Source organism: Patella vulgata, chromosome 2, assembly GCF_932274485.2.
Source record: "Patella vulgata chromosome 2, xgPatVulg1.2, whole genome shotgun sequence".
Lineage (NCBI taxonomy): Eukaryota > Metazoa > Mollusca > Gastropoda > Patellidae > Patella > Patella vulgata.
The window spans coordinates 72,118,905-72,146,730 of NC_065880.2; the positions used below are offsets into that span (position 1 = coordinate 72,118,905).

Sequence of the window (27,826 nt, forward strand, 5' to 3'; positions counted from 1 at the left end):
TATTTACCTGTACCAAGTAATAAAGGCTCAAATTTGTTTATTTTTGCTTTATTTCTTATAATTTGAAATGGTATTCCTAATTATTCCAGTTTTGTACATTTTGATTGTTTTATATAGGATGATGAGACATCCATACCAAACAGTAGTGAAGAAGGTAAAATCCAGGTGGAAATACATGATGTTCTTACTACTATTGAAAGTCTTCACGAAAATAGACAATATTTAGGATCTGTGCCAAGATTTTTCAAAATAATAGAAATGTGTGCTAGTAAAAGATCGGTAAGTAATTAAAAACTAAAAACATAACACAGTTTATATGGAATACAATAATATGTGTATATTATTTCTGAGAACTATTTTTATTTTATTTTCAGACTCACTCTGTTTCTCTACTGATAGATTATCACGCACAGTCGATAACTCCTATTAAAGATAAATGGATTGTTAATCTCAACTCTCTCTTAGACCGATTCTTTAGGTAATTATATCTGATAAAAATTTCACATTCAAATTAATCTTTGTTTCTTGTTGGTTTCATAATTATGTTTCTCAACTGTGCACTATAGATCCAAAAGCCTCTTTATAACAGACATAGATATTCAAAGTTGACACTTGACACAAACTAGGTTATTTTGGGACTAACTTGTGGTACAATTATATTTCAATAATTAGCTGTAAGGAAGTAGAGAACCTGGAGAAGATTTATGAGGTTAGGTAGGTGATCCTAGTCCATATCACGAACAAGTGTGAGATCGAAACCATGTCACTTGAATCAATGACAGACCTTATGATCTAAAGCACACATGATAGACCACTTGACCACCCAACACCCCAGTCTCTTTATAAAAAAAAGCATTTATGCCAAGGTTTGGGGGCTTTTGTTTACTATTTTTCACTACGACAGTTCCAAAGTAAAAAATTACAAAAGTTCGACTAAATAAATCTCATTAAACTTTAGAGTCTCTAAATGCAATTTTAATGTTTTTAGTCTTAAACCGTAAGTCCTTAAAGTCTTAAGCCCTCAAACCTTGACATGTCTAAAAGAAACAAAAGAATTGATTAATTAAAGTAGGACTGCTTGTATTGATTCAATGTATCTTTTTAGACAAGAACGTCGAACAGATATAAGGAAGAAAGCTCTGGATATTCTGTCCTTTGTACTTGGAATTAACAAACATGTCTATGAGGTATATTGTTTTATTTTTTATTTAATTTTTAATTCAATAAGTCTTATGTATTTACTGTAAAAATGTTTTAATGATGCATTATGTAAGAATAAGATAAAGAGCTGGCCGTTCTTGCTATAATAGTTCAAAAATAGATAAAGGAAAATGAATATGTGGAATTACTTTATTCTGTGCGATGTTATGAGAGTTTGAAGTTTTGACAAAATGTAGCGTAGTCTTGATTATCTATTATATTAAAGTCTAAAATAGCTGCGATGTTCTAATCTACTTAATTACCCCCCCCCCCCCAAAAAAAAACGGACCCATCCAATGGCCCAGAGAGTTGATAAAAGACTTGGCATGTTAAATGTTTATATAATAAATTATATAACATTTGAAGCCAGAAAAAAGACCTGCAACAGGCAGATTTAGCTCTAACTTAATACATCTTTGAGCATCCTGACAGTACAATAATTGTAATGTTATATAGGAGATTATGTATCAGATTTACATTAAAATTACTCCAGCCCCAGTGAACCTTTATTAATATACTTTACTGTTCAACGTTATGGGGCTGGGGATTTTTTATAAATGGCATAATCATACATTTGTATTCTTCCAATAAAATTGTATATCAGCATTTTTCATTAAAAGGTTCTTTCTCAGTATCTGTACAATATAAAATGGAAAAAAGAACCCAAATTAACTTCTCCTGAAATAGAAAAAGATGAATTCACTGGATGTCCCAAACATAATTGTTGAGACCGAAAATCATAAGCCCTATTTTCTAATTTACTCACCAATTACATTAAAAGCTTTTTTTTATTTTCTAGGTAGTTTTAATACAAAAGGTGGTTCTTCCAAATCTTGGTAACATAGACACAGACCCGGATCCAGAAGTACGAAGAGTAGCAGCAGACATATTACTTGTTCTAGCTCAAAGCTGTTATTCTAATGAATTTTTTGACATTATGAGTATTGTAGACAAGGTTGGTGTGACTTGCATGTTATATAGGGCTATGTAATGCGGCCAAAGATTGTATCACAATATATTGTGATTTAGCCAAGCGTTTTGAAATATATTAGAAATCTGGTTTACGAGAATAATAGTGATTTTAATAAACCAGTAAGGACATATTCATGCGTTTGAAAACAAAATAAAAGTAGAGTGGAAAGCCAGTATAGATCAGACTTTTTGACAGCCCTAATTTGATCTCTTTCTCTTTTTCCTTTTTTTTTTTTAAAAATAATGCATATTTCTCTGATGTTTTTGTAAAACTGCCACTAATTAAAAGGTATGAAAATAGTAACTTGACTGATTTTTTGACTTGATATGATTTATTAAAGTATAGAAATAAAAATGTAAAAATATTAATTGGTTGAAAACTGTCTTACAATATCATCCGTTATATTTGATATAAGGTGGTAGGAAAGCAAATTGACACTTTAACATTTCAGAGGGTTGAGTGATCAAAGGTCAAAAGGCCTGTCATTGAGTCAAGTAGCATGCTTTTGATCATACACTTGTACATGACAAGAGGTAGGCTAGCCTGCATAACCTTGTGGGTTTACTCTGGTTCTTCCAGTTTCCTCGCACTGCTAAAGACTCCTATACACAATAAATTATTGAAATAAAAATGTATCATAGTCCCCAAATTAATAGGTTTATGTTGAGTGAACATTAAAACCATCTCTCTCTCTCTCTCTCTCTCTCTCTCTCATAATAAGAAAAACAAAACATCCCACTCTTGGCTCTGTTCTCTTTCCTATAAATCTCTCTTCAAAATTGATCACTTATTTCAGATATTAAAGAAAGCTCTTATAACAGTACCTGTTGTTAGTAATGAAGAAATTGTTCAAATACCAGATGAAAGAAATTTATCTGATGTTAAAGCCACAGCATTGAAATTAGTTGAAGTTTTTAGGGTAATTATGTTATTATAAACAAGCCTGGAAATAAGGCGCCCATCACTGTTGTTAGATTGTAATTATTTCAATTGGAATATTCCATTATATGTGTATGTGAAAAGAAACGCCATTTGGGGTTTTAAAATCCTTCTTTTTCAAATTTATATACCGGTATTGTTTATATTAGCGAGCCAAATAATGTAATTTCAGTGATTTCTATTGATAACTTCCAGAGTTATTGGCCTTGTTACCTTTCCAGAATCTTGTAGCAAGACATATACAAATTTTGACACGAACCAACCCCCCCTGGAATTATTTCTAGAGTGATGTCTAGAGTTATCAGAAGTTATCATTCGATCTACTTGAAATGAATTGTTCAAATTCGTAAAATGAAGAAATGATTTGAAATTTAACAGTTACTTCTAAAGTTATGGCCCTTTGTCACTTTGTAGAATTGAGTGAAAAGAAAACTAACAAAAAAAGTTATTATCCAGTGTGCTTTGTTTAGATTAGTGAAATGAAGAGGTTTATTGAATTCCAACAATTTCCATTATATATATCTAGAGTTGTGTCCCTTGTTCATTTTGTAGAATCTTGTGAACTTGACTGGTCTGCTTGAAATTCATATGTATCTTTCGTGTTAATAGAAATAAGAATTCTAGAGTTATTGCCCTTAATTATGTTGTAGAATCTTGTCACAGCACAATGACATTACAGTATGAAAATTTAGCTCTTTGTTTACCTAAATATTCACAATGTAAAACCTTTGTGGACTGTTCGGATGGACAACTTGGCATTTGTGGCCTGGCAGGCTATCTTTTGAGTATTGTTGTGTATATATTTCAGCACAAGTTATTTCAGACACCTTCTAGTCATGGAGTAAAAATTAATCAGATATTAATAGATTACATACAGTGTCAGTATAACAATATGGTCTTTAATTTAACTGCTTGTGCTATCAGAAAATCAGTAAGTATCCCATCATAAAGAAAAACATTTTCCTTCTTTCCTTCTTAATAATATGAACATTATGGATTTTTGTTGTTGGTGAATGTGGTTAAATGTCCTTCTTTTCTGCACCTACCAGGCTAATGAAGATGACATACAACATGCAGTGTGCTATGAGAGAAATTAGGACTTGACAGCAGTTCTGTTACCTACTCTTATTTCGAATTCCAACTGTCAAGGATTCTTTTACATGCACGCTAATGTGTGCAGTCTGGACCCCATATTGTTTAGTACCATCTGTTCCCCTCTGTCCTGCACCACAGCCAAGGGGGATCCAAACCAGAAAATCCAAAGGTGCTTCACAGCCAACACCAGTTAGCGAACGAGCGTCATACCTAATAAGCCACTGTGGCTCCCTTGTACTATTGATATTTTATAAAATATATTTCTTGTATTTGTATATAGATTATGGAATGTCTGTTAGAACTTAGATCTGATAGTTTACATCGTCTTGGTATGGCTGACAGACCATCAGATGTTCAATACCCATTCAGTCCATATATACTCTGTTATAGCAGGTAAATATACAATACCCACGCAGTCTGTATATACTCTGTTATATCAGGTATATATACAATACCCATTCAATCTGTATATACTCTGTTATATCAGGTAAATATACAATACCCATTCAATCTGTATATACTCTGTTATAGCAGGTAAATATACATTTTAAATATAATGAGGTTTACTGTCCACTCAATACAAACTAGGTCATTTCAATAATTTTCTTGTCCTTTGTGGTCTTTAGCAGTGGGTGGAAATAGGGGGACCCAGAGAAAATCCATGAGGTTGGGCAGGCAACGCTATTCCTTATCACACCATGCCACTTGATTCAATGACAGACCTTATGATCTAAAGCACACTTATTAGACCACTTGACAATTACCCTCCCTTGTTTAACAGTAAATTTTATATGTTGTTTTGCAATATTTTATAGATTTATACATTGATATATGTAAACAAACTCAATGTTTTAATTAAATTATTTAATATTTTATAGTGGTGAAACACCTGAACCAGCTGTACCAATAAGTCCTGGTGTAACAGGAACACCATTTGATCTACCAACATCTATTACATCAGTTATTGAGTATACTGATATATTTAGATTATTTATAGAATGTCTAAAGAAGGTAAATACATGTATCTAACTCATCATCATCAGTGTTGGTTTAAACAGTATTTTATTCCAAGTACTTCATGAATATATACAAAACTGATATAATGGATTTTGTAAATGATGAATCTCTAATAGTAATATCTTTCCAAAATTTGTTCAATTCCATTCAGTAATTACAAAGATGTGTTGAATTGGCGTTAAGTTTAAGTTTGATATTTTATCGAAAAATTAAATAAAAACTGTAAGGACATGTTAATTATTTATTGATATACATGTCCTGCACCTGCTATTTTTACTGAATGTCATTTCCACTTTGAACTGTTCTAGTGGGTCAATCCATCATGGTATTGGTGCAGAAAAGTAGGACATTAAACCACATATCATTTCATTTCATTTCATTTACTACCACACTGAACAATGCTAAATCAGTCAATATATCATGGTATTAATATTTTTGTTGAAAGGTAACACCCATACCATTCTCCTACTGATAAACAAGCACATGCTATCATCAAACTGACATCTTTATTTGTTAATATAATTTGTATATTATATTCCCTACGATACCAGTAATTTAAGGCTAATATGCTATCATTACATAAAATGAAATCAAAATGTTTAATTTTGCAGGAGTTAGATTGGGAAGTATTAAAATGTGTTTTGGAGAATTTACCACTTGTATTACAAAATAAAACATTAATTTTATCAACCCGCGGTGATTTGATTGATGAACTGTGTCATCATTTAGCGTCAATGGTAAGTTTAGCATATCAATTTCTTGAAAATTTCACTAGTAGCTTTGAGTTGGTTTTCATACTTCGCTTAACAAGGAGTTAGCGAGTATGGCACCGGATCACTAAATTGGAGGTCCTGGGTTTGATTCTGATGTTGGATGATAAATTTCTCCTAGATATCACAGCCTGATTTCCTCTTGTGAGGTCCTGTATATACCCTGACAGTTGGAAATTGACATAAGAGTAAGTCTTAGCACTGCTGTAGAACATAAAAATTTCCCGCTGCATGGGGTAATGTATGCATATCTTCAGAAAAGTAAGACGTTTAAACCCATTTCATTTCGTTTTTGCACACCGTTATATTAAACCAATCTCTCCTTCTTTTTATTACAGGTTAATGATAGGTCTCTGGGGCTACCCGAGAAACTGAAGAATCTGCGACCAGGTTTCACCAGAGCTGATTTTCATACCTTTGTCTTTCCTGTTTTAGCGGCCATGGTTACCTATCATGAATATTTAGATAGAAATCGACAGGTAATATAATAATTTTATTTTCTGTCAGTTCTGCAGCAATCTTTTTCTTTGACTTTGTCAAAATAAAATTTCATATTTTTCTGGTTTGTCTTCTTTGTTTGGATAAGAAATTTATAAATTAACAGAGATGAAAAAGTCTTCAGACGGGCAACAAAGAAAGATTACTATATCTGTTTAAAAACTATCTGAAAAAAATATGTCCTATAGCTTTCAAAATTTAAAGTTGCTGATTATCATTTGCTAGATTTAGACAAGATCAAATTTTATTCTGTCTCAATCCGTGCTAAAATGGACTCGCATTCATTATTTACCATTTAATTAAGAAAACAAAATGCAAATATTAACAATAAATAATGCCCTGGCTTGGATTTAATCAAAAGATTTCAGCAAACAAAATATAGAGAGTGTTGACTGGTTTTGACCATATCCTATAATATATCATCTAATATATGCTCAATGTTGACACAATTTCATTTCATATCTTTGTAAATACTGAACGAAATTAAACCATTTTTGGACTGACATTCTTTTTATAGACTCCACTTTCACAATATTGTCATTGTAAGGACTTTAAGACACTCTATGATCATCTGTAGTTTAGAGTAGTTTAGACATAGAAATATCATTATTATTACAGAGAGAGCTGATCAAATGTTTAGAGTTTGGTTTTGTATCCAAGTGTGCTAAAGGTTGTGTAAGTTCTTTAAGAATTTGTACGTTAGAGATGCAGGATGTTATGATGAGACTTCTACCATTAGTATTATTATCATTGTCTAAAATATCGGCTACAATATCCATGGCTATTCCAGTATTAGCATTTCTTTCAAGTAAGTAGCACTTTTTCTATAAGATTGTCAACACAATACTTTCTGTCATTTAGAGATTAACATATGGTCATTTTTTTTTATATGCTCAGATTTTGAGATTAACATATGGTCATTTTTTATATGCCCCCATTTTGAGATTAACATATGGTCATTTTTTATACACCCACATTTTGAGATTAACATATTGTTATTTTTTATACACCCACATTTTGAGATTAACATAATTATTGTTATTTTTTATATACCAACATTTTGAGATTAACATATTATTTTTTTAATGTTTACATTCGTAATGGAGAATACTGTGTGGACAGTGGCTGCTCCTCATTGAATTCCAACTTTCAAGAGTCCATTTATTGTGCATTCCAGTGTTTTTGTCCTATCCGAATGACTAGGCAACACGTTCCATGTCAACCCCACGGTTATTACCTCTGACAAGTAGGAACCAGACTTTAAAAATCTGATAGTTCTGTTGTAGAATTCATTTCATTTTTGCTGTTGCGATAATTTGATTTATTATATTTTAGGTATTGTACGACTGCCAAAACTTTATGCAAATTTTGTTGAGGACCAGTACATGAGTGTTTTTGCGATAGCTCTTCCATATACAAATCCATTTAAGTAAGTTTAGCACATTCCGTATTATTAGACCATCAGGCCAATAGCGTATGACCATTGTCTGTCTGGCATAAACAGTTAGTCACTTTGGACTGCTTCACCAACACCTGAATGGATTTCAATTTGCACAGGGATGTTGTTCAAATGAAGGTGTTTACCAGCATAGGAGGGTAATCTCCAAAAAGCCTTCTGCAGAGTTGCTAAATGGATTTCTTTGAAATCTAGTTGGAATCATACCTGAAAATAATGATTCTAAGTGTACTTGACAAAATGTCAGTCACAATTGAACTAGTACCGGTCATTTTCAATTTGGTGCTAGATGAATATCAATGGACAAATCTGTGCAGGACCAAATGACAGGTACTAGAGGGATTGTAGCTGACAAAATTTTGACATTTATAGTGACAGATGGCTTATTTCCAGGTTTGGTGGAATCATCCTTAGATAATCGTTATTCAGTAGATTACAACCAATATTGATAGATGGTGCCTGGATGGTGCTTATTCAGATTTGTTCAAAGGATTTCTACCAAATTTAGTTGGCATGTTGATTTGGTGTTAGTCTATGGATTTGTTCATATAAATTTATTTGGTTTCAAAGGGGCTGCCCAGGGTCACTATAAAGGGAGTAAATTACTTCAAAAATTATTTTGTAGACATTTCTCTGAGTGCTATAATATGTTTTGTTGTACAAAAGGAAATCATCAATTAAGAAGACCGTTTGGGCTCCTGTATTAACTATTCCATTTTCTTATTTAAACACCCTAAAACTCCACATTCAGGCTTGTCATCAGAAACTTGCCATGGTAACTATTAAGCTTAGTTTTGATTGGTTGAAAAATATTGATTGGCAGGAACATGCCGCTGTCTATTGAAATGAGGTTTATTAAATAAGACATCTTTTTTGGTCTTTAGAATTTTATAAATGTTTAATTTGTCAACACAGAAATATTTTAATAGTGTATTTATTACGAATAAGCAAAATTTCATTGATTACTTTCAGATTTAGTCATTATACTGTATCACTGGCTCATCATGTTATAGCTGTCTGGTTCATCAGATGTAGATTACCCTTCAGAAAGGGATTCGTTAAATTTATACACACGGTAGGTAACAATTGAATTAGCTCAGAGCAACAGTGGCTCAGTGTGTAAGGTACTGGCTCACTAACCAGGAGGTCTGGGGTTCGACCTAGATGATGACCAAGAAAGTTCCCCTGGGTTTTCCAGTGCTGTTTCCCTTTGTCAATGGTGCGGGACGGAGAGCCATAATGAGCACAATTTTGCCCAGAGAGCGGCACTATGGCCTTCTCTTAATTTGAAATTCCAACTGTCAATGGTTCTTTTACGTGCATGCTAATGTGTACACAGTACCTTGGTTTTTAGTCCCATATGGACAACTAGACACTGTTCCTGTGAGTTTAGGAATGTAATTGTTTTATTTCAGGGTCTAAAAGCCAACGTATTGCAACAGTTTGAAGAGAACTCAAAGTTAAATCTACAGAATCAGGATTCATCAGATCGCGGTAGATCAGGATCATATACAGCTGGTACTAGAACAAGGTCAGTTTACACTGTCTGCATTGTATGGTGCTTTCATGAACTCAATGTGTTGCATGAATTTAATAAGTGGGAATTATTGCTTGTGCTTTTCAATTTAATGTCTGGAAATTATTACTTGCATGAATTTAATGTGTGGGAATTAATGTTTGGTTGAATTTAATATAATACTAGAACTCTTGGTTTATTACACTGCAACGTTTCAACAAGATTTCACAAGTCGTTTTCAAGCAAAAACCTAACGAATTTAATGTGTGGGAATTAATACTTTCATGAATTTAATGCAAAACATACTATTGACCTATGTCATCTATATCTTTGAACACAAAAACCCAGTTTTGTCACCTGTAACTTGCAGTGATTTCAAGGCTTAATAATGCCCTTTTTATATGCCTAATATTCAGTGATTTCCAGATACTACAAAAACCTCTTGTCTTGCTATATAATATTGGTAAAATTCAGAAGAAAATAAGATTTTGTCCAAAGTTAAAATCAAAGGAGATTGCCAGTCTTTTCATTAATTGCCCAGTTATATATATTTTCTCGCAAATTTACTATTTCTGAAAATATAGATATAAATGATGAGTAAAGATTGACCTTCTTTCAGACGTAGAATGGCATCAGGTTCAGCCATTTTACCAGGTGATCAACAAGCTCCAATAGAAGAAAAAATGTCCCTGTTTCACAAGGAATTAACAGAAACTTGTACAGATATGATGGCCAGATATACTTTTGGTAACGTTTCAACCACACCACAAAGGTAAACACAACATTACTGTGTTTTGTTATTTTGTTTCTTCTAACCTCGTGGGTTTTCTCTGGTTCCTCCTGTTTCCTCCCACTGCTAAAAACCCCTACACGCAAGTGAATTATTGAAATAAAATTGAACCATGTGTTAGTCCTGAAATGACCTAGTTTGTGTCGAGTGGACTTTAAACCACATTTCTCTCTCTCTCTCTTTATTTTGTTTCTATCAGTAATTGAAGGGATTGTATCTTAAAGAATCTGATTCATTTTTCACATGGAGTAAAATCTTAGTGATATGTAGGCCTATAATTATTAATAACAGATTGAAAATCTTTTCGTGTGGACTGTAGAGCTTTCTCGTATGCTGCACCATATTTATGGAATCAATTTATCCAGAATTAAGACTTTCAAAATCCAAAAAACCCTTCAAATCCCAGCTTCAAACCCTTCTGTTCCGAAATCATTTTTGAAATAGTGATAACTCTGGAACCAGCAGCGCATTAGAAACTTCATTGTATTTATGCTTATAAATGTTGATATATTATTAAGATTCTTTTTAATTTTATTCAGATCACCTGTAGCACAGTTCCTGTTGAAAGGTGGACAGAGTCAAACATGGTTGGTTGGCAACAAGATCATCACCATAACAACCAGTGGTGGCGGTACGAAGACCAGAGATAATGGATTGTGTGAAAAGTGCATTACTTTATATCAAGAAACTCAAGAAACTAGACATAATACTTCTAAAAAATCACGAGATCGCAGACGTCACAAGTCAACAGCATGTTTAAGTCGTAGTCATAGTCAAGTTGATCCAGTAGGAATATATAATACTGATGAAGGAGATGCTGCATTACCACGGCGGTCACAGGATGATCTCAGTTTAATAAACGATGATGCTTTTAGTACGGATAGTCGTGATGATGTTGGTGTTCAGACTGGTAGTTCACTTCTAGGATCTGGTATAGACAAAGATCCAATAGAATCTCTTTTATTTGGTAGGTTTTTCTATAAATGAAAATTGAGATATTTTATAGGCCTACTGCCATTGTTTTGTTTTTTTAGACTCATATTGTTTTTGTTGTTGTTGGGGGCGATGCTCTTTGAAAATGACTCCGCCCTTTTATATATGATCAACATAAAACTTAGCATGCTTGTTCCTTGGACAATTACACATCGATTGACGGATTTCAGTTTTATATGACGTCACAATTCCAAGAAGGTTGCGTTGACTTTATACTCATTCCTGGTCCATAGTACAGTGGTACTTGTTTATAAATCTAATTTATTTAAATAAGTTATGATTTGTGGAAGCCATGATAATAATTTGCTTAGGACACTGGACACCCAACTCAACTATCCTACAATAACCTTCATGACTATTCCTACCTATCAGATGTTTGTCTTCCGGGTTGAAAAGGAAAGCATGTCTAGTCTTAGTCAATGTCCTGTCTATACAATGGAAGTGCTTATTACTGATACCTTGACATTTGGAATTTGAGGAAAATTAGGTGAAAAAACTTAGTTGTCAAGGTAAAGTTATGTTCCTATTGCGCATAAAGCAAATTTGCCATTTATTTATCTCAATATGATTGTGCTAATGAATATTAAAGCATCCTACCTTTCTTCTGATAATTTGAGGGTACTTAAAGAAGCTAAACCTAACTCAATATTATCCAAACATAACTGATTAGAAATTACAAAAAAGATTTAAAAATGGAATGTAAATTAATTTATATACATGTTAATATGTACTCTTAAACCCATTTTCGCCAATTTTATAAGGTTCCAAAAAAATGGAGCTGTAACCCATTACTGTAAATGTTATTTTGTATTTGTAGGTAATAAAGGCCCGATGCCAGAGAAAAGAGCATTTAGTATAAATCAATGTAACTGTTGGTGTACTGGATGGGCCGAGATTTTAATACGAGCTCCGAGTGGTAATATGTCATGGATGATGCGCATAGAAAATGAAACCAGTATATTCAGCCAACAAGATATGTCTTTTTCAGACCTAACGTTATTATTTGCTCCTCTCTGTAAAAGACCACAACCCTCGACAGAATCAGATAGCATTGGAAAGATTGATAGTGAAAGTCTGGGAGAAGATGAATATGAATCTATTTATTCAAAACATTTTCCAACAGATCAAAAACCAGGTACTGTACAAAAGTAGCATATCATAAATTTGTATATCTACCGGTACATAAAAAATATGTTCAGGTTAAAAAAAATCAATCACTTTGACTTCTTCATTCTGATATACATCAAATCCTAAGCTAGCTGGCTGCTCTTAATTTAGTGAGTGTTGCAGGGGTGGCCGATTGGTTAATGCGTGCCGTTGGATCAGGTGGTCTGTCATTGTGTCCAGTGGCGTGGTTTCAATTCCCTGCTTGTTTGTGACAAAGAGTAGGGTCGCCTGTCCAACCTCGTGGGTTTTTCTCTGGATACTCCAGTTTCCTTCTACTGCTAAAGACTCCTACGCACAAGCAAATTATTGAAATAAAATTGAACCATATGTTAGTTGCAAAATAAGCTAGTTTGTGTCAAGTGGACGTTAAACCCCATTTCTCTCTTAATTTACTGCCTTCGGATGTTATAATATATTAGCCATACAGTTTATATGTATGTAGACTAAAAGATTACCATGACAATGGATTATGAATATTCTTAGTCAGGCTGAATGGATGGCTGAATGGTTAGTACTGCGCGCTGTATCATAAGGTCTGTCATTGAGTCAACTGGCGTGATTTCGATTCCCCGGTTGTACGTGACAAGGAGTAGGTTTGCCTGTCCAACTTTGTGGGTTTTCAGCGGGTCCTCCGGTTTCCTTCCACTGCTAAAGACCCCTACACGCAAGCAAATTATTGAAAGAGAATTGAACCATATGTTAGTTCCGAAATGAACTTGTTTGTGTTGAGTGGACGATAAACCCAATTTCTCTCTCTCTCTCATAGTCAGGCATAACTGTCAGTTCTTATCCATAATATTCCAAATTAAAAGCAGAAACTAGTATTCAATATTGGTCCATTTCAATCAGTATTGAAATTGTTATCTTACGGTAAAAATCTGGGCTCAAAATATTCAATATTTAAGGAACAATGAACGTTTTAAAATCAATTCCAAATGTCAGATTCTCATTGGTCTCGAGTGCCATTTGTAATGAACAAATCAAAACATATCCCACATCACAATGCAGAAACAATTAAAAATGGCTAGTCAACAAAAAGACAAAAAAATTAAATAACTGCAGTTCAATTAGTCAAGAATTACATGTACTAAGTGCTAAAAGATTAAATATGTTTATGTTTTTCCCCACAGAAACCTAGACTCATTTGTTTATAAAAATATAGATGTCTAGTATAATATATTTAAATCACCCTCTGAAATGTTGCTGCATCTATAATTTTTCTTTTCTTTATTTAACAGAAGATCCAACAATTATTTCAAATGAACCTAAAAAAGAGGTACTCAGTCTTTTTTTTCTTATATTTTGAACCGTTTAATCATGTTTGTATGCCTTTCTCTGATCATAACAGTTTAATCAGACTAAGTGAATATGGTATAGACTTGGGTTCAATCCATATGTTGGTAGAGATACAGTAAACTTTGCAGAAGTCAGATCTTTGCTCAACTCAGATAAAATTGTTTGGACCCTTTGACCCTGCACGTTGTTCTTTTTAAATTTCTGCACGTAAGTCTGATGTCCTAAGTCAGATCTTCACTCAGCTTGGATCAAAATGTTCGGTCCATTTGATCTAATTCCGGCTTTTTTCCTTCACCTTATAAGTCGGATCGGAAGTAAGTTCAGAATTTGATTAAGTCAATTTCGTCCCGATGGTCAAAAACGTGGTTAGTGTATTCCATGCACAGAGCCCCAAAATACTCTCCCCTATCATTTTGACTCAAATCAGCCTATTTGACGTGACGCAATAATAGAATTTTCCCACAAAATTCGCTGTCTTTTGTACGAGACATTTTCAGGGAAAATTTAGGACATTTTTCAAAGATGGCGACAAAACGGAAGTTATCTACTCGCACCAAAACGGAAGTTATCTACTCGCAAATATGAACAAAAGCTTGAAATGTGCCTTTGAATCAATTATTATTATCCGATTGAATTTCGGTCTTCGGCTAACTTGGATCTTCGCTTAACATGGATAAAATTGGTCAGTCCACTTAGAACCGACTTATGCAAAGTTTACTGTAGTTCCTTGGGATTTCCAGCCTGGTTTCCCATTGTTTGTGGTTCAGGACAGAGGGCATGGCAAAGCAAAGGGTCTATGTGATTGTGACATTTAGATAAATGAATCGTTGACATTTGAAATGAGATAAAGAGAAGGTTTAAAAACTGCTATCTGGAAAAACTTTGTGCAGTCTGTCTTGATAAGCCCAGTTAATGCAGAATAGCAGGATGTTAAATCCCCACTCTCTATCCCCTCAAATACCACTGGTACAAGTTACCTCAATATGGCATTGGGGAATTACTGAAATATTTTTTATATGTTTTAGACAAAAGGTTTCTTAGTACCAGATCCAGAGCCAGAAAGTACCATTAGTTCCGAACCTATTGACCTTCCGTCACCATCATCTCTTCGTAAAACAAACTCTTCACCTTCTCTGATTGGTTCTTATCCTGATGATGGTATTATGAAAGAAAATAAATCAAGTCCAACCAAAAACGATACAGATACTGATACAATAGAACAAATCTCTCCTCAACCACTAATCACCTCACAAAAAATAGATACTAGTCCGCCACAAAATCCAGATATTCTACCATCTGCTAGTGAGAAAAGTAGTCTGGTAATTAAGAAATCAAAACCCGTCAAACCAGTGAAGCGAAATCTCTCAAATTCTCTTTTGAAAGAAATCGAAGAAGCTGAAGTTGCTACAGAAACTGATGAAGATATTCTTATACAATCGGATAAGAAAGAAGAAGAAAATGTTTTCTCAGATATGAAAGACACTATTCCGCCTCAAATGAAATATGTGCAAATTGACAGTAATAAGTTAACACCCCTTGTAGTTAGTTCGGATCAGAAGACACATTCGGACACTAGTCATACAGAAATTACACTGAGTCAGACTACCGGTAGTTCCACAAATTCCTCCACCCCGGAAGACATACCGGAAATGAAAACTATAAAGCCGCGCGGTCACACCATATCTGTGATGTCCCCTGCTATAGAAGTTAGACAGAAAGAAGATGTTGATGCCAGATCAAAATCAGGATCGGTAAAAGAAGCAAATAGAAGTGGTATTAGTCCTGGTTTTGTGTTCTTACAGTTATTTCATAATCATCCTTTATTAAGTTCCCAAGAAACACCTGTTTTATTACAACATAATGAGGTAAATATTTTTGTTGTTGCCTCTGGCCTTTCCAAGAAATCAGTGGATGATTTGGCCCATTTGTCTGTCTGTCCAACCATTTAGAACAGAAAACTCTGCTTCTAATTGTGCTAGATTGTTCAAACTTGATGTAGGTGTTTATTAGGTGGATGTCTTTATTGAGTTTCAATGATGAGCATATTCTACTGCGGCTAAACCGAGATAAGCAATTTGATTTTTTGATGCATTTGGAAAACGATAACTTTGCTTAGCCACAAAACTTGGTTTATAGTCTCATAACATCAATTCCTTAATTATGTTTGATAATGAAGATGTTGTGCTCAAGGTAAGCAGATTTAGAAAGTCATGTTTTCTCTATCCTTTATGAAAAGATAAATGTGCTAGTAATTAATTTTGGGATTAGGGTTGGGGACTGCTGGCTTGTTATTGTAAATTTTTGATAGAAAGTAGGTTTGTTGGTTATTGTTTAATTCAAGTCAATGTCTGATTATTTGTAAAAAGGTAATTAATAAGTAAAGAGTATACATTATGTTTTATAGACAACAGAAAGAGCTTTAAGAATATTAGATCACATCCATCCATATGAGACTCATAAACTAGGTGTGGTCTATGTTGGTCCAGGTCAGGTAGGTTACCTGAAATATTAGCCATATAATTCATCATATTATCTTTTATAAAAGATAATTATTGAATGATAATCTTCCTAACTTTGCTCATAATATAGTAATTTAACTAAAATTGGTAATTCATTTTCATTAACCTTTTTTAACTCTTATAGCAAAATGGGTCAGCTCTTTATCTAAATCTTACATAATGCATCTTTAAGCATTCATAACTTTGCTCAGAATAAAGTAATTTGGACAGAAATTTTCAATGTATTCTATTTTCATTATCTTTTTTTGAACTATTATAGCAGGAACAGCCAGCCCTTTATCTAAATCTTACATAATATACTATTCAAAAAAAGTAGGGGATATTTGATTTTTAAGTGTTATTAAAGTCACATAATGAAACTGACGAAGAAACAAATGACAAAATGAAATGAAGTTCACATTCATCGATTTATTCCAAATGATCGTTAGACTAAGTAAGGCACAGACTGACCATTATAAGGGTAAAATGATACCCGGGGTCAAACAGCAAAGTTACCACAGCAGCACAACCAAGTCAGTAACGGGTAAATCCTCCTCTGTTTGCCAAACAAGCATTGATCCGACGTGGCATACTCCTAATGAGACGTCTAAGGTCATTTTGGTCCAGATTGTCCCATTCCTGTTGCAACGCAGCAGCAAGTTCTTGGACATTGGCAGGTCGGGACTCAGTGCTGGCCAAGGTAATGTGGTGATGTTCTGTTGTTGGAGGTAACCTGTAACGATCCTGGCCCTGTGACATCTTGCGTTGTCATCCTGGAAGATGAAACGGCGGCCATGACGTCGTGCGAACGGCACAACATGGACTGCCAAGATGTTGTCCCGGTAGTACTGGCCTGTAACACGCCCTGCAACAACATGTAAAGCCGTTCTTCCAGCAGCAGTGATGCCTCCCCACACCATAACAGAACCACCCCCAAATCGATCATGTCTTGGAAGCGCTCGTTTCGACGACGCCACACCCTCCTTTGTCTGTCCAAAAAATCAACAGTGAACCTTGACTCATCTGAAAACATCACATTGCTCCAGCGTCTATTATCCCAGTGTTGACGATCCCTACACCAACGACGTCTTGCCTGAATGTGATGATCTCTCAAACAAGGGATCACGCGAGGACGTCGGGCGCGAAGGTGACCCCTATGCAGTCGATTCCGAATCGTCTGGCCACTCACTCTCACACCAGTGTCTGTTTGAAGACGAGCGCTGATCTGATTTGCTGTGATGACACGATTTCTCAAGGCCAAGGTACGGATAAATCGATCCTGGGCTTGAGTTGTCGCCCTTGGTCGACCTGAGCGTGCTCTGTCCTGTACAGATTGTGTATCACGGTATCTGGACCATAGCCTGCTTATGACAGACTGAGAAACATTCATCGTCCGCGCCACAACCGCCTGTGTTGTGCCGATCTGTAGCATGCCAAGGGCACGTAACCTTTCATTTTGGGTAAGCCGACGCATATCAAAATTTGTTTTCTGGTCACTAAAACAATTAAACTGATGTTTCCACCCTGGAATTCAATGCCACAATGACTGTAACATTCAAAGTCAGAGTCGTGCAAATCTTGGGTTGGACCCCCATGATGATCCCAAGCATCACCTGCATTCCATGCGGTAGCTATTGGTGCGTTTGGGCGTCACATGTAACTGGAAATGTTTCTTCTGTTAGGTTCTATAGTGACTTTTTTCGTAGTCATTTGCATATTTTAGTATTATGCCCCGAAAATCAAATATCCCCTACTTTTTTTGAATAGTATACAACTTTAATTCTAGGTGTAAAGTAGAGCTTTTTTTAGAATCATTTTAAGTGTTGTTCAATTATTTGCAGGCTACTAATGAAAAGGCTATATTATCTAATTTATATGGATCGGAAAGATATGCTAGACTTGTAGAACAGTTAGGTCAGTTAATCTGTTTACGTGATGTTAATCCCGATCAGGTTTATACTGGTGGACTGGCGTCAAATGGGGAAGATGGACAATTTGCTTACAGTTGGCAAGATGATGCCATGCAAGGTTAGTTTTGTTATTATAGGTTAGCAGAATAGAGGGCCCGACAAGGACAATTGTCTAGTCGTTTGGATGGGATGAAAAACTGAGGTCTCGTGTACACATTGGCGTGCATGTAAAGATCCCTTGGCAGTTGGAGTTCAATATAAGAGTAAACTGTAGCGCCGCTGTCCGGGCAAAATTTCCCTCATAGCACATTGTATGGCGTATGCCCGTCTTCATTAGCCCAGTCAGAGCAGAACAGTAGGATGTTAAACCCCATTTCATATCATTTCATATTCTGTGCAGTCATACTTTTGTTTTCAGTAGTGTTTCTGTCTGCTCCATTTTGAATAGAACTTGCAAAGGGATCTTTTATGTGCATTCCGAATTTGTATATAAGATCATATTTTTGGACCAAACGAATGATCCAAATGAAACTTGGCCTGCTGGTTCCTTAGACAAATATGCATTGATTGACAAGACTTCCAAGATGGCAGCAATAACATGTTGTTCGGTACCTGTTGTACTATCATACTTGTTTTTATACCATGTTCATTCATGCCCAAATTCTTGTGGTCTGCCCTATCCACTTAACTACCTTGACACCCCTGTCTAGTTTGGATTATATGTAAATTAGATATTAATTTTGTAGAGATCTTAATTTTTCTAAATATTGATGTACATCTCTTTGAATTCTTTTCAGTTATTTTCCATATTGCAACATTGATGCCAAACAAAAATTCTGACCCTAACTGTAACTCTAAGAAGAGACATATAGGCAATGATTATGTTACAATTATATATAATGATTCTCATGACGATTATAAGATTGGCACTATCAAGGTTAGTTTCATATTCACAGTTTCTAGATGTTAACATATAATTTTTAATACCTTGAGTGCTTTGGCTGACTTTGTTGTGCTACAGAAGCTTACTAAAGAGCTTTGGTGGCTCAGTGCTTAAGGCGCTAGCGCACTAAACAAGAGATCCATTGTTTGATCCCAGTGTTGATCAAAAAAGTTTCTCAGAATTCTCCAGCATGGTTACCCCTTGTCTGTAGGTGCGTGCACATCGAAAAACCCTTGACAATTGGAATACGAAAAAAGAGTAGGCAGTAGCGCAAAATTCCATCATAGCACACGGTATGGCAAACGCCTGTCTTCCTTAGCCATGCCAGTGCAGAAAAGTAGGATGTTGCATTTCTGAAGCTTACTCGTCACGGGGGGTTGGATGGCCGATTGGTTAGCATGTGCACGCTGTATCATAAGGTCTGTCATTGAGTCAACTGGCATGGTTTTGATTCCCTGCTTGTACGTGACAAGGAGTAGGGTCGCCTGTCCAACATCGTGGGTTTTCTCTGGTTTCCTCCCACTGCTAAAGACCCCTATGTGCAAGCGAATTATTGAAATAAAATTGAACCATATGTTAGTCCCGAAATGACCTAGTTTGTTTCGAGTGGACGTTAAACCCTATTTCTCTCTCTCTCTCTCTTACTCATCACAGCAACCACTGTGTTTGTTACAAAGTTTGATAAACTTAGGCTGGTGTTTTGATCTTCACATAATTTTTTACCCGGGTCAGTTTGTTCAGTCAAGGTATTTAATGTGCATTTAATTCATAATTCTAATAGTTGGACTATATGGTATGAAGAAGCCATGTATATTATTTATGAAATGCTCTAATTATAGTAAGTAGTAAATATCAAATCAAGTGAATGGATCCAGGGGTCAGCTATAAGAATCGTTATTGTTTATGGTCATAATTGATATACCTGGAAATAGGATTTCAATTAAGAAAACATATTTTTTTTACTAATTATTTTATCACCTTTTGTCTGGATTCATTTAATTATGTAAATATATCTTGAAATATGAATTAAAATCACAAAAACATATTTTTGGGGCTGATTCTTTTTATCAGAATTAATTTAATTATGTAAATGTACCTTGAAACATGATCTTAAAATTCTTTTTATCATCTTTTTTCAGGGTTCATTTAATTATGTAAATATTGTAATTAAACCATTAGACTATGAGAGTAATGCTGTTACACTTCAAACTAAAGAAGGTAAATATGGCAACAATGTTTTAACTGTATTTATATAAAGTTTTACATGGGAAGGGGTAGTTTATGGTTTCTTGTTTGTTATTAACAAAAATTCCTTAGAAAGCACAATTTTCTCATTTAAATCATCTTCACAAGCCAAGTGTACATCCAGAATCAGCGATATTAGCTAGCTTTATGTTTGCTGTAAATTTGATCTGATTAAAACACAGATCCTATTTTGTTTCATTTTTTAAAGTTCAAAATTTTCTTCACTACAGAAATATCTGGATAAATAACCCACGTTCTGGTTGATTTCAGGGATTAGCAATCAATTGGTCTGTCAAGTTCATATTATCTGTGCAGAACTGTGGGTAGACATTTTCAGCAAGAAAACAATACAAAGCAAAAGTTTATTTTCAGTAGCCGCTTGAAACACCAGCACTGATTGCTTAATTGAATGACTGATGTCATGGGGTCAAAAGACGCTCTTATGATCCCTAAGATTGACCACCTCCCACTACATCCAGTCAGATCTTCTTGTAGTGGAGGCCATCGAAAGTATAAAAAAACAAAACGAAATATAGTTCTGTATTCTAATCAGATTACCAAAATTATAATTAGTTAAGAATATCAATATATTTGATATCAGAACGTGTGGAAATTGGTATACAATTAAATAAAATTTAGCTAGCTTCATTGATTGTCAGCTGTATATTATAATTTATTGAGAAATTCTATTTATTTAATTATCAGAATACAAGGGGAAATTTTAATTAGATAAAATAGAAAATTAACCTGTATGGTAAGAATATAAAATGTATAGATTACATATACGAATACCTGATGTATACATTGAATAGAGAAGGGGTATTAATAGTGGGAGGAAGCCATAGAACCCAGGCAAAAAAATCATAATTCATTTTCTTATATATGTATTAAATTCCTAATTATAGTTACCATTATTTCTTAAAATTATTTTGGAAAGACATTGCCATTTTTTAAGGTGAGGTAGGCAACCCTACTCCTTTGCACATACAAGTCTGGAATCAAAACATTCTTCCACTTTACTATCAGCTGAAATATTTGCTGTAGAAAAAAAATATGATCTTATATTTTCTTAAGTTGATCTTGGTTTTTGAAGATGATTTAATTTATCTTGACACTATATTTAAATAAATTGTTACTTATTTCTGGTTTCTGATTTCAACATGAATTTTGTTTTCTCTAAATTCAGTGCCTTCCAATATCTCTACAGGTATGATATAATCAAATCAGCATGTTTCCTGCAAATAATCAAAGTCCATAATTTACATGCAACTTGATTTCATTCCATAATAATTTGATCTATTCACATTTTCAAGATGGCTGTTTTATGTTTGTCTTTCCTATAGCTTGACTGAACTATATTGATTAGCTTTTATTGGTGACTGAATGTTGACCTTTTAACTCATCTGACTGCATATCAAATGTAAGGGATTAGAAATTAAAGTAAAAAATTAAAAAATTGAATGTAAATCTGTTTATATTATATTACATAAATATGAGCTTTTCGACTCATTTTCTTCTATTTTAAGGTTCCGAAGAATAGAGCTATAACCCTTTAATGACTCAATTCACTATGTTTTGACCAATTAAAAACACAACTTAACTTCTGTACAGGAAACTTAACATTTGGGAGAATTCATTTATAACAGTTGGTCAGTTGTAAGATTGTTGATATACAGTATGTACACTGGTTGCTGAGAATTGCAACTGCCAGATTTGAGTTATAAAATCTACATTGGTTAGCTATTATCCAGATTGCAGGGGATCTTATTTTTTGTTTATGATTTTTCTTTATAGAATTTATTTGCAGTTATCTCCCTTACATTAAATTTCAAATATAATCAAACATTTTATAGAAGAAACTTTCTTTTGAGTTAAGATATTTTATTATTAGTTTTTTATTTAAATATATATTCCTGTAACAATCTGGACTTTAATTAAAGGGGCATTATGGGAAATTAGATAAAGAGTTGACAGTTCTCAACTGTAGATAATGTAAATAGAATATGGTAAAAATTTCAGTCAAATTGCTTCACTCTGAAGATATGAGCTTTGGAATTTTAGGCTAGCCTCGATCACCATTACTAAAGTCAATTACCATTACTAAAATCAGTATGATAAAAAATAAAGTCTCGATTATCCATTTTTACGTTTAATTATTTTTCAAAAAAATGTATTCCAATCCTCTAAATATTGCAGGCTAGTGATGGCATTGAAAGATGATTACGGTCTGGATAAGTTAATTGATGTCTAATTAATAATTTAGATAACATTTCAAGCCTAAAGAAAGACCTGCAATTGGCAGATTTAGCTCTTGCATAATGTATGTTTAATCAAAGAAAATAATTTTTACTTCATAAACGCAATAGATTTCTATTATTAATAAGGAAAGAAGGATACACCAGTTTTAAATCAGGACTAATTTGTCTAACCCGAGCAGTGCCATATTTACTTACAAGCTTGGCAGACTGAAACTTAGGGCCTTAAGATCTATAATAAGGGCCTCCATCCAAGTTGTATACTGATTTTGACATTGTCATAAGCCAATCTTACACGTCAAAATCCTAGGATTTGCTCAATTGTGTTTAAAACACACTATCATCTTCCTTTGTCTGTGGGGGTGGAGGATTGAAAGGGGCCTTATGAGTGGAATAGCCTAGGGCCTACCTTTATCTAAATCCGGCCCTGAATCTAGTCATTGCCATATAAGGAGTTTAAAATTAGTACGCACTGGTTGACAACTACAAACCAAATATGCACATTAGGCCTGTGCCCTGTGGTGTTATTTTTTCTATTCAAAAGAAAAACCCCAACGTATTTTCAGATCCAATAGATGAAGAAATCATCTTTCTGGAGGAATATAACTTTAAGATATTTATACATAAATTGTCTTTATGAAGGAATATAACTTTAAAGATATTTATAAATTATCTTTATGAAGGAATATAACTATATGATATTTATATGAATTTATTTAGACTATTATTTAGTATGTACATTGCAACACTATTTACAATCTGTCTGTTGCTTTTGTTATTACTCTCTCTAATTTCAAACTTGTCATATAAAATCCCACAGTGCAAGATCACACTTGATGTTCAATAGGTAGAAACATATTGAAAATGGCACATATTTTCAATAAAGATCAGATACCCTATCTTTATTTGCCCGGTTGGTACAGAAAAGTAGGTTGTTAAGTCCAATTTCATTTACAGTTGTATTTACATGCACCACCATGTTGGATGCAGCCCACTTAAAAATGTCCTATATTGCCATTAAATCAAGCTCTGCATATAGTATTATCCCCGATATGCTCTGGAATGGCTATGTTTTACACATTAGAAAAAGCATTTGTTTGAATTGAAATGGTCATTTATTAACCTCATAAATTACATAAACCAATCATTGAATAATAACAGTACTTGGCAAAATAAATTACAAAAATTTTCCAACAATGACATGAAATAATCAAAATATACTAAAACATAAAATATATCAAAATGGTTCAATATAGAACCAATACAGTTTAAACATGCATTGTCTCATTGTGCAAAAGATGGGGTATAATACGGCCACAAAAATTGTTGATGTCAAACAACAATTTTCTCCAGTACATCTTGTTAATTAAGAAATCAGATTTTTCTATTGGGGCTGTTTATTTACTTGTATCTTGTATAATTAATTGGAATTTAAAGATACATTATGGGAGATTTTTTATAGAGAGTTGGCCATTCTTGCTATAACAGTTCAAAAGTAGATGATGAAAGAAGAATATATTGAAAAATTCAGTCAAATTACTTTATTCTGAACATAGTTATCATCGTTGTAATATTTGCCTAGAAATGGTAGCGAATTGTGTCTTCACCTTCACTGATCGTTTGATTGACAGGCGTTAACTCCACCTACATATCTCGATTATCAAGTAAAGTTTTCAATGGCATACCGAAACGCTTTACAGCGGCCTCGCTAAGTACACTCTATCATTTAGCCTCGATCTAACTGACGTATTTTCATCAGGTTACCCCTTATTAGATTTAATCAATTAGTGAAATCCTATTTAAATCCGAGCTGTAGCCGAGCCATCCGTGGGTCTACAGAGTTGATTTTGGTCTTGTTGTTTAAATAAAGATCTAATTTATGATTTCTATAACATCTGAAGCCTAAATTAAGACTTGCAATAATCAGATTTAGCTCTTGCATAATGCATGTTTAAAGAAAAAAGGCAGACATTTGAATTTGAAGATTTATGATCTATTTCAGGTTTAATTTACTGAGAGCCACAATGACTTAGTGAGTAAGACCTTGGCTCTCTAACCTGGAGCTCTCATGTTGGATCCCGGGTTGGTCGAGAAAGTTCATGGGATTTCCAGCATGGTTCCCCCTTGTTAATGGTGCAGGATGGAGTACCTAGTTATTCATCGTATGCGACAAAAAAATGAGGTCCCATGTAATATTTCCCCTCATAACGCATTGTATGGCGTATGCCCGTCTTCATTAGCTCAGTGGGTGCAGAAAAGTAGGAGTCAAACCCTATTTCGTTTCATTTCATTTTGCTAACAACAGATGTGTTTTCTGGTGGGACTCAATAACTCCTTTCATTTACTAAATTTATCTTTTAATAATTTGCTCATAAAATGTTTTGTTAATAAAAGTTGTTGATTGATTTATTATTTAGCTAAAGTTCTCTTTATATAGTTTTCTTTTTTAAGTTTCCTTTTGTAAGTTAGCTAGTTTGTGAATAATTCTGTCACTATAATAATTTTTTTTGTGTGCTTTGCTCATGTCATGCTAGTTTTTCAGTTTTAATATAAGCAGGCAAGTTTCGGGTCGGGGTTGGAAGTTTTTTAATAATAATATCTTAGTTCTTGTAGTAACTTATTTATTTTCATTATGTGCTGTTTTTCAGATATTGCTGAGATTCTGGGTCACACAGACACTAAAATTATATCCGATGAGAATTTAGCTCAATTAGTTCGACAGATAGCTATGCATTGCAATGTAAGTATCTTGACATTGACTAGTTAGTACCAGTACTAAAACTCAATTGGAGCCTACACTAAACTAAATTGTTGCCTTCCCCAAACTAAAACTCATTATAGCCTACACGTGACTTATTTGTATCCTACACTATACCTAAAGTGTATTCTACAATTTTCTGTATTAGTATTTTGCGTCCCAATTCAATATCGGTGAATGGCATCTGTTTTTAAGTATTACAGATTAAAACTTAATTGGACCCAACACTTTCAATACTTATTATCCTCAGTCCTCAACTCATTATTTCGTTTTACTAGACTAGGATCTGGAAGAGTTGTTAGCCTATATAACCCGCGTTCTGGTTAATGTGAGCGATTAGCCAATGAAACGGCATGTTACGAACTGTGGGTATCCCACTAGAAACACCAACGCTGATTAAATTTGTTGATCTGATGTCATAGGGTCAGAAGTCGTTCGTTTGACCCCTGACCCGAAACCCCACTACAACTGGTCGTAGTGGGGGCTACCGAAAGTATAAAAAACGAAACGAAATACTGTATAGATCGGCAACGTGAAGTTGGCACGTTAGTCGGGTTCACGAATAGCGAGTCAACACGTTATTCGGGATTCGGCACTAAAACAGACCGGCCTACCTTGCATCCGACCATTTCCCTGCTACCCCCTAACGTAGGTGTAAATCAGCGTTGAGGGACCGATTAGCACGAAGGCGACCGTTTGTCACGCAAGTAGGGTGTTGACTGTTTTCTTGGAGTGCACGTGACAGTCCTCTCCAGCAATCAACGCCATTTCCTCGCTACCTAAAACCGTAGGGATAAGAGAACATTGGGAGGACTATTAGAAAGGAGACGACAGTTTGTCAAGCGATTACTGTATTGACTGCGCGGAACTGTCCTCTCCAACAATCACCTGTTTTATTGCCGAATCCCGAATCACAAATAACGAACCAGCAAGTTATTCGGAATTCGGCAGTAAAACAGACCGACCTACCTTCCATCTGACTATTTCCTCGATTCCTCTCCAGCAATCACCTGTTTTATTGCCGAATCCCGAATAACGTGCTGGCTCGTTATTCGGGATTGGCGAATCACAAATAACGAGCCAGCACGTTATTCGGGATTCGGCAGTAAAACAGACCGACCTACCTTCCATCCGACCATTTCCTCGATTCCTCCGACCGCAGGGGTAAGTGAACGCTGGGTGACCGACTAGCAATGAGGCGACCGTTTGTCAAGCGAGTAGGGTGTTGACTGGTTGTTGGCGTGCATGGGGCAGTCCTCGCCCATATTCATCAGGGCCCTGTTTCTCGAAATCTTAACTAAAGATGAAATTCAAATTTTAGTAGATACTTCAATTTTGATTGGCTAAGCACTAAAATCAATCTTATATTATCCAATCAAATTGCTAAAATTTGGATTTTATCATAGTTAAAATTTCGTGAAACAAGCCCCTGTTTTATTATCGAATCCCGAATAACGTGCTGGCTCGGAAGTGACAGAGTCCACTGTAGATTGATACTTTTATTTATACTCTGAATCTCATTGTTATTCTATACTTCTACTTATACTCTGAATCTCATTGTTATTCTATAGGCTACTTCCATTTATACTCTGAATCTCATTGTTATTCAATACTTCGATTTATACTCTAAACGCCATTGTTATTCTATAATTGTATGTATTTGTACTATTAAACCAATGGGGAATAGAAACAAGTACGTGGGTACCAAACGAACCAGGTACTGAGTATGATGTCACTGCAGCCATATTGGAATTGCGACGTCGTATGAAAAAGTCTGTCAGTTGATGTTCAGTTATCCAAAACACAATCGTGCCAAGTTTCATGTCGATCGTACTTGGAAAGATTACGATGTGTATGCAATTGTCCCACATTTATTAAGAAGGACAGGTGTCGTACCATAAATGCATGTGCACCGACATCTGATAACTGCATTATTCCTATTTCTTTTTTCAGTTAGCTTCCATGGTGCTACAGAGACAACAATCACAGCCGCAAGACCCATTTGCTTCAAACTGGTTGGAGAGATTACGACAGATTAAGAGAATAAAGCAGAAAGCTTTACAGGTAGAATCACCAGGTATTAAAGAAGAAGGTATTCCAATAATAACCAGCAGATCTTTTATGGAAGACTTTACTGATTACGTTTAATAAAAACTATAAGAACAGCTCCTATTACATGTGTTTATATTTTATAAATAGCCATTTTCAGGCATTGATTGCCTCCAATAAACCTATCGAGCATTAATGAATATACATGTACAGTATTGGTCTGTCGACGAATTTCGGATTCATATACTGCAGAGCAGAAGCTTATGACAGACAGTTCATATTTTTTTTTACCTCAACTCAACAATTTGTTGACCAGCATTTGTCTAAAATACAACTTCATTTCTTTTTTTGTGGTGCAGGATGGGGGGTCTGACAAGGACAGTTGTCTAGTCATTTCATTTCTTTATTTAGACTGGGTTGACTATATTTGAGGGGGGTTTGGGTGGTCTAGTGGTTTA

General features: G+C 34.6%; 1 protein-coding gene across 1 annotated transcript; it reads left to right on the forward strand.

Annotated features, from left to right (window-relative positions):
- The first annotated feature begins 258 nt into the window (after positions 1-258).
- Positions 259-27,484, forward strand: LOC126812556 (tuberin). The gene is made up of 22 exons (XM_050539012.1): positions 259-279; positions 2,970-3,092; positions 4,695-4,741; positions 5,086-5,218; positions 5,836-5,961; positions 6,333-6,473; positions 7,111-7,300; positions 7,828-7,921; positions 8,921-9,023; positions 9,364-9,479; positions 10,084-10,236; positions 10,794-11,221; positions 12,065-12,382; positions 13,653-13,690; positions 14,736-15,575; positions 16,115-16,201; positions 18,050-18,236; positions 18,916-19,055; positions 20,201-20,279; positions 21,493-21,513; positions 25,210-25,301; positions 27,273-27,484. Exons 1-22 carry the CDS (start codon positions 259-261, stop codon positions 27,465-27,467), a joined length of 3,672 nt encoding a protein of 1,223 aa, XP_050394969.1. The 3' UTR covers positions 27,468-27,484.
- The last annotated feature ends 342 nt before the right edge of the window (positions 27,485-27,826 follow it).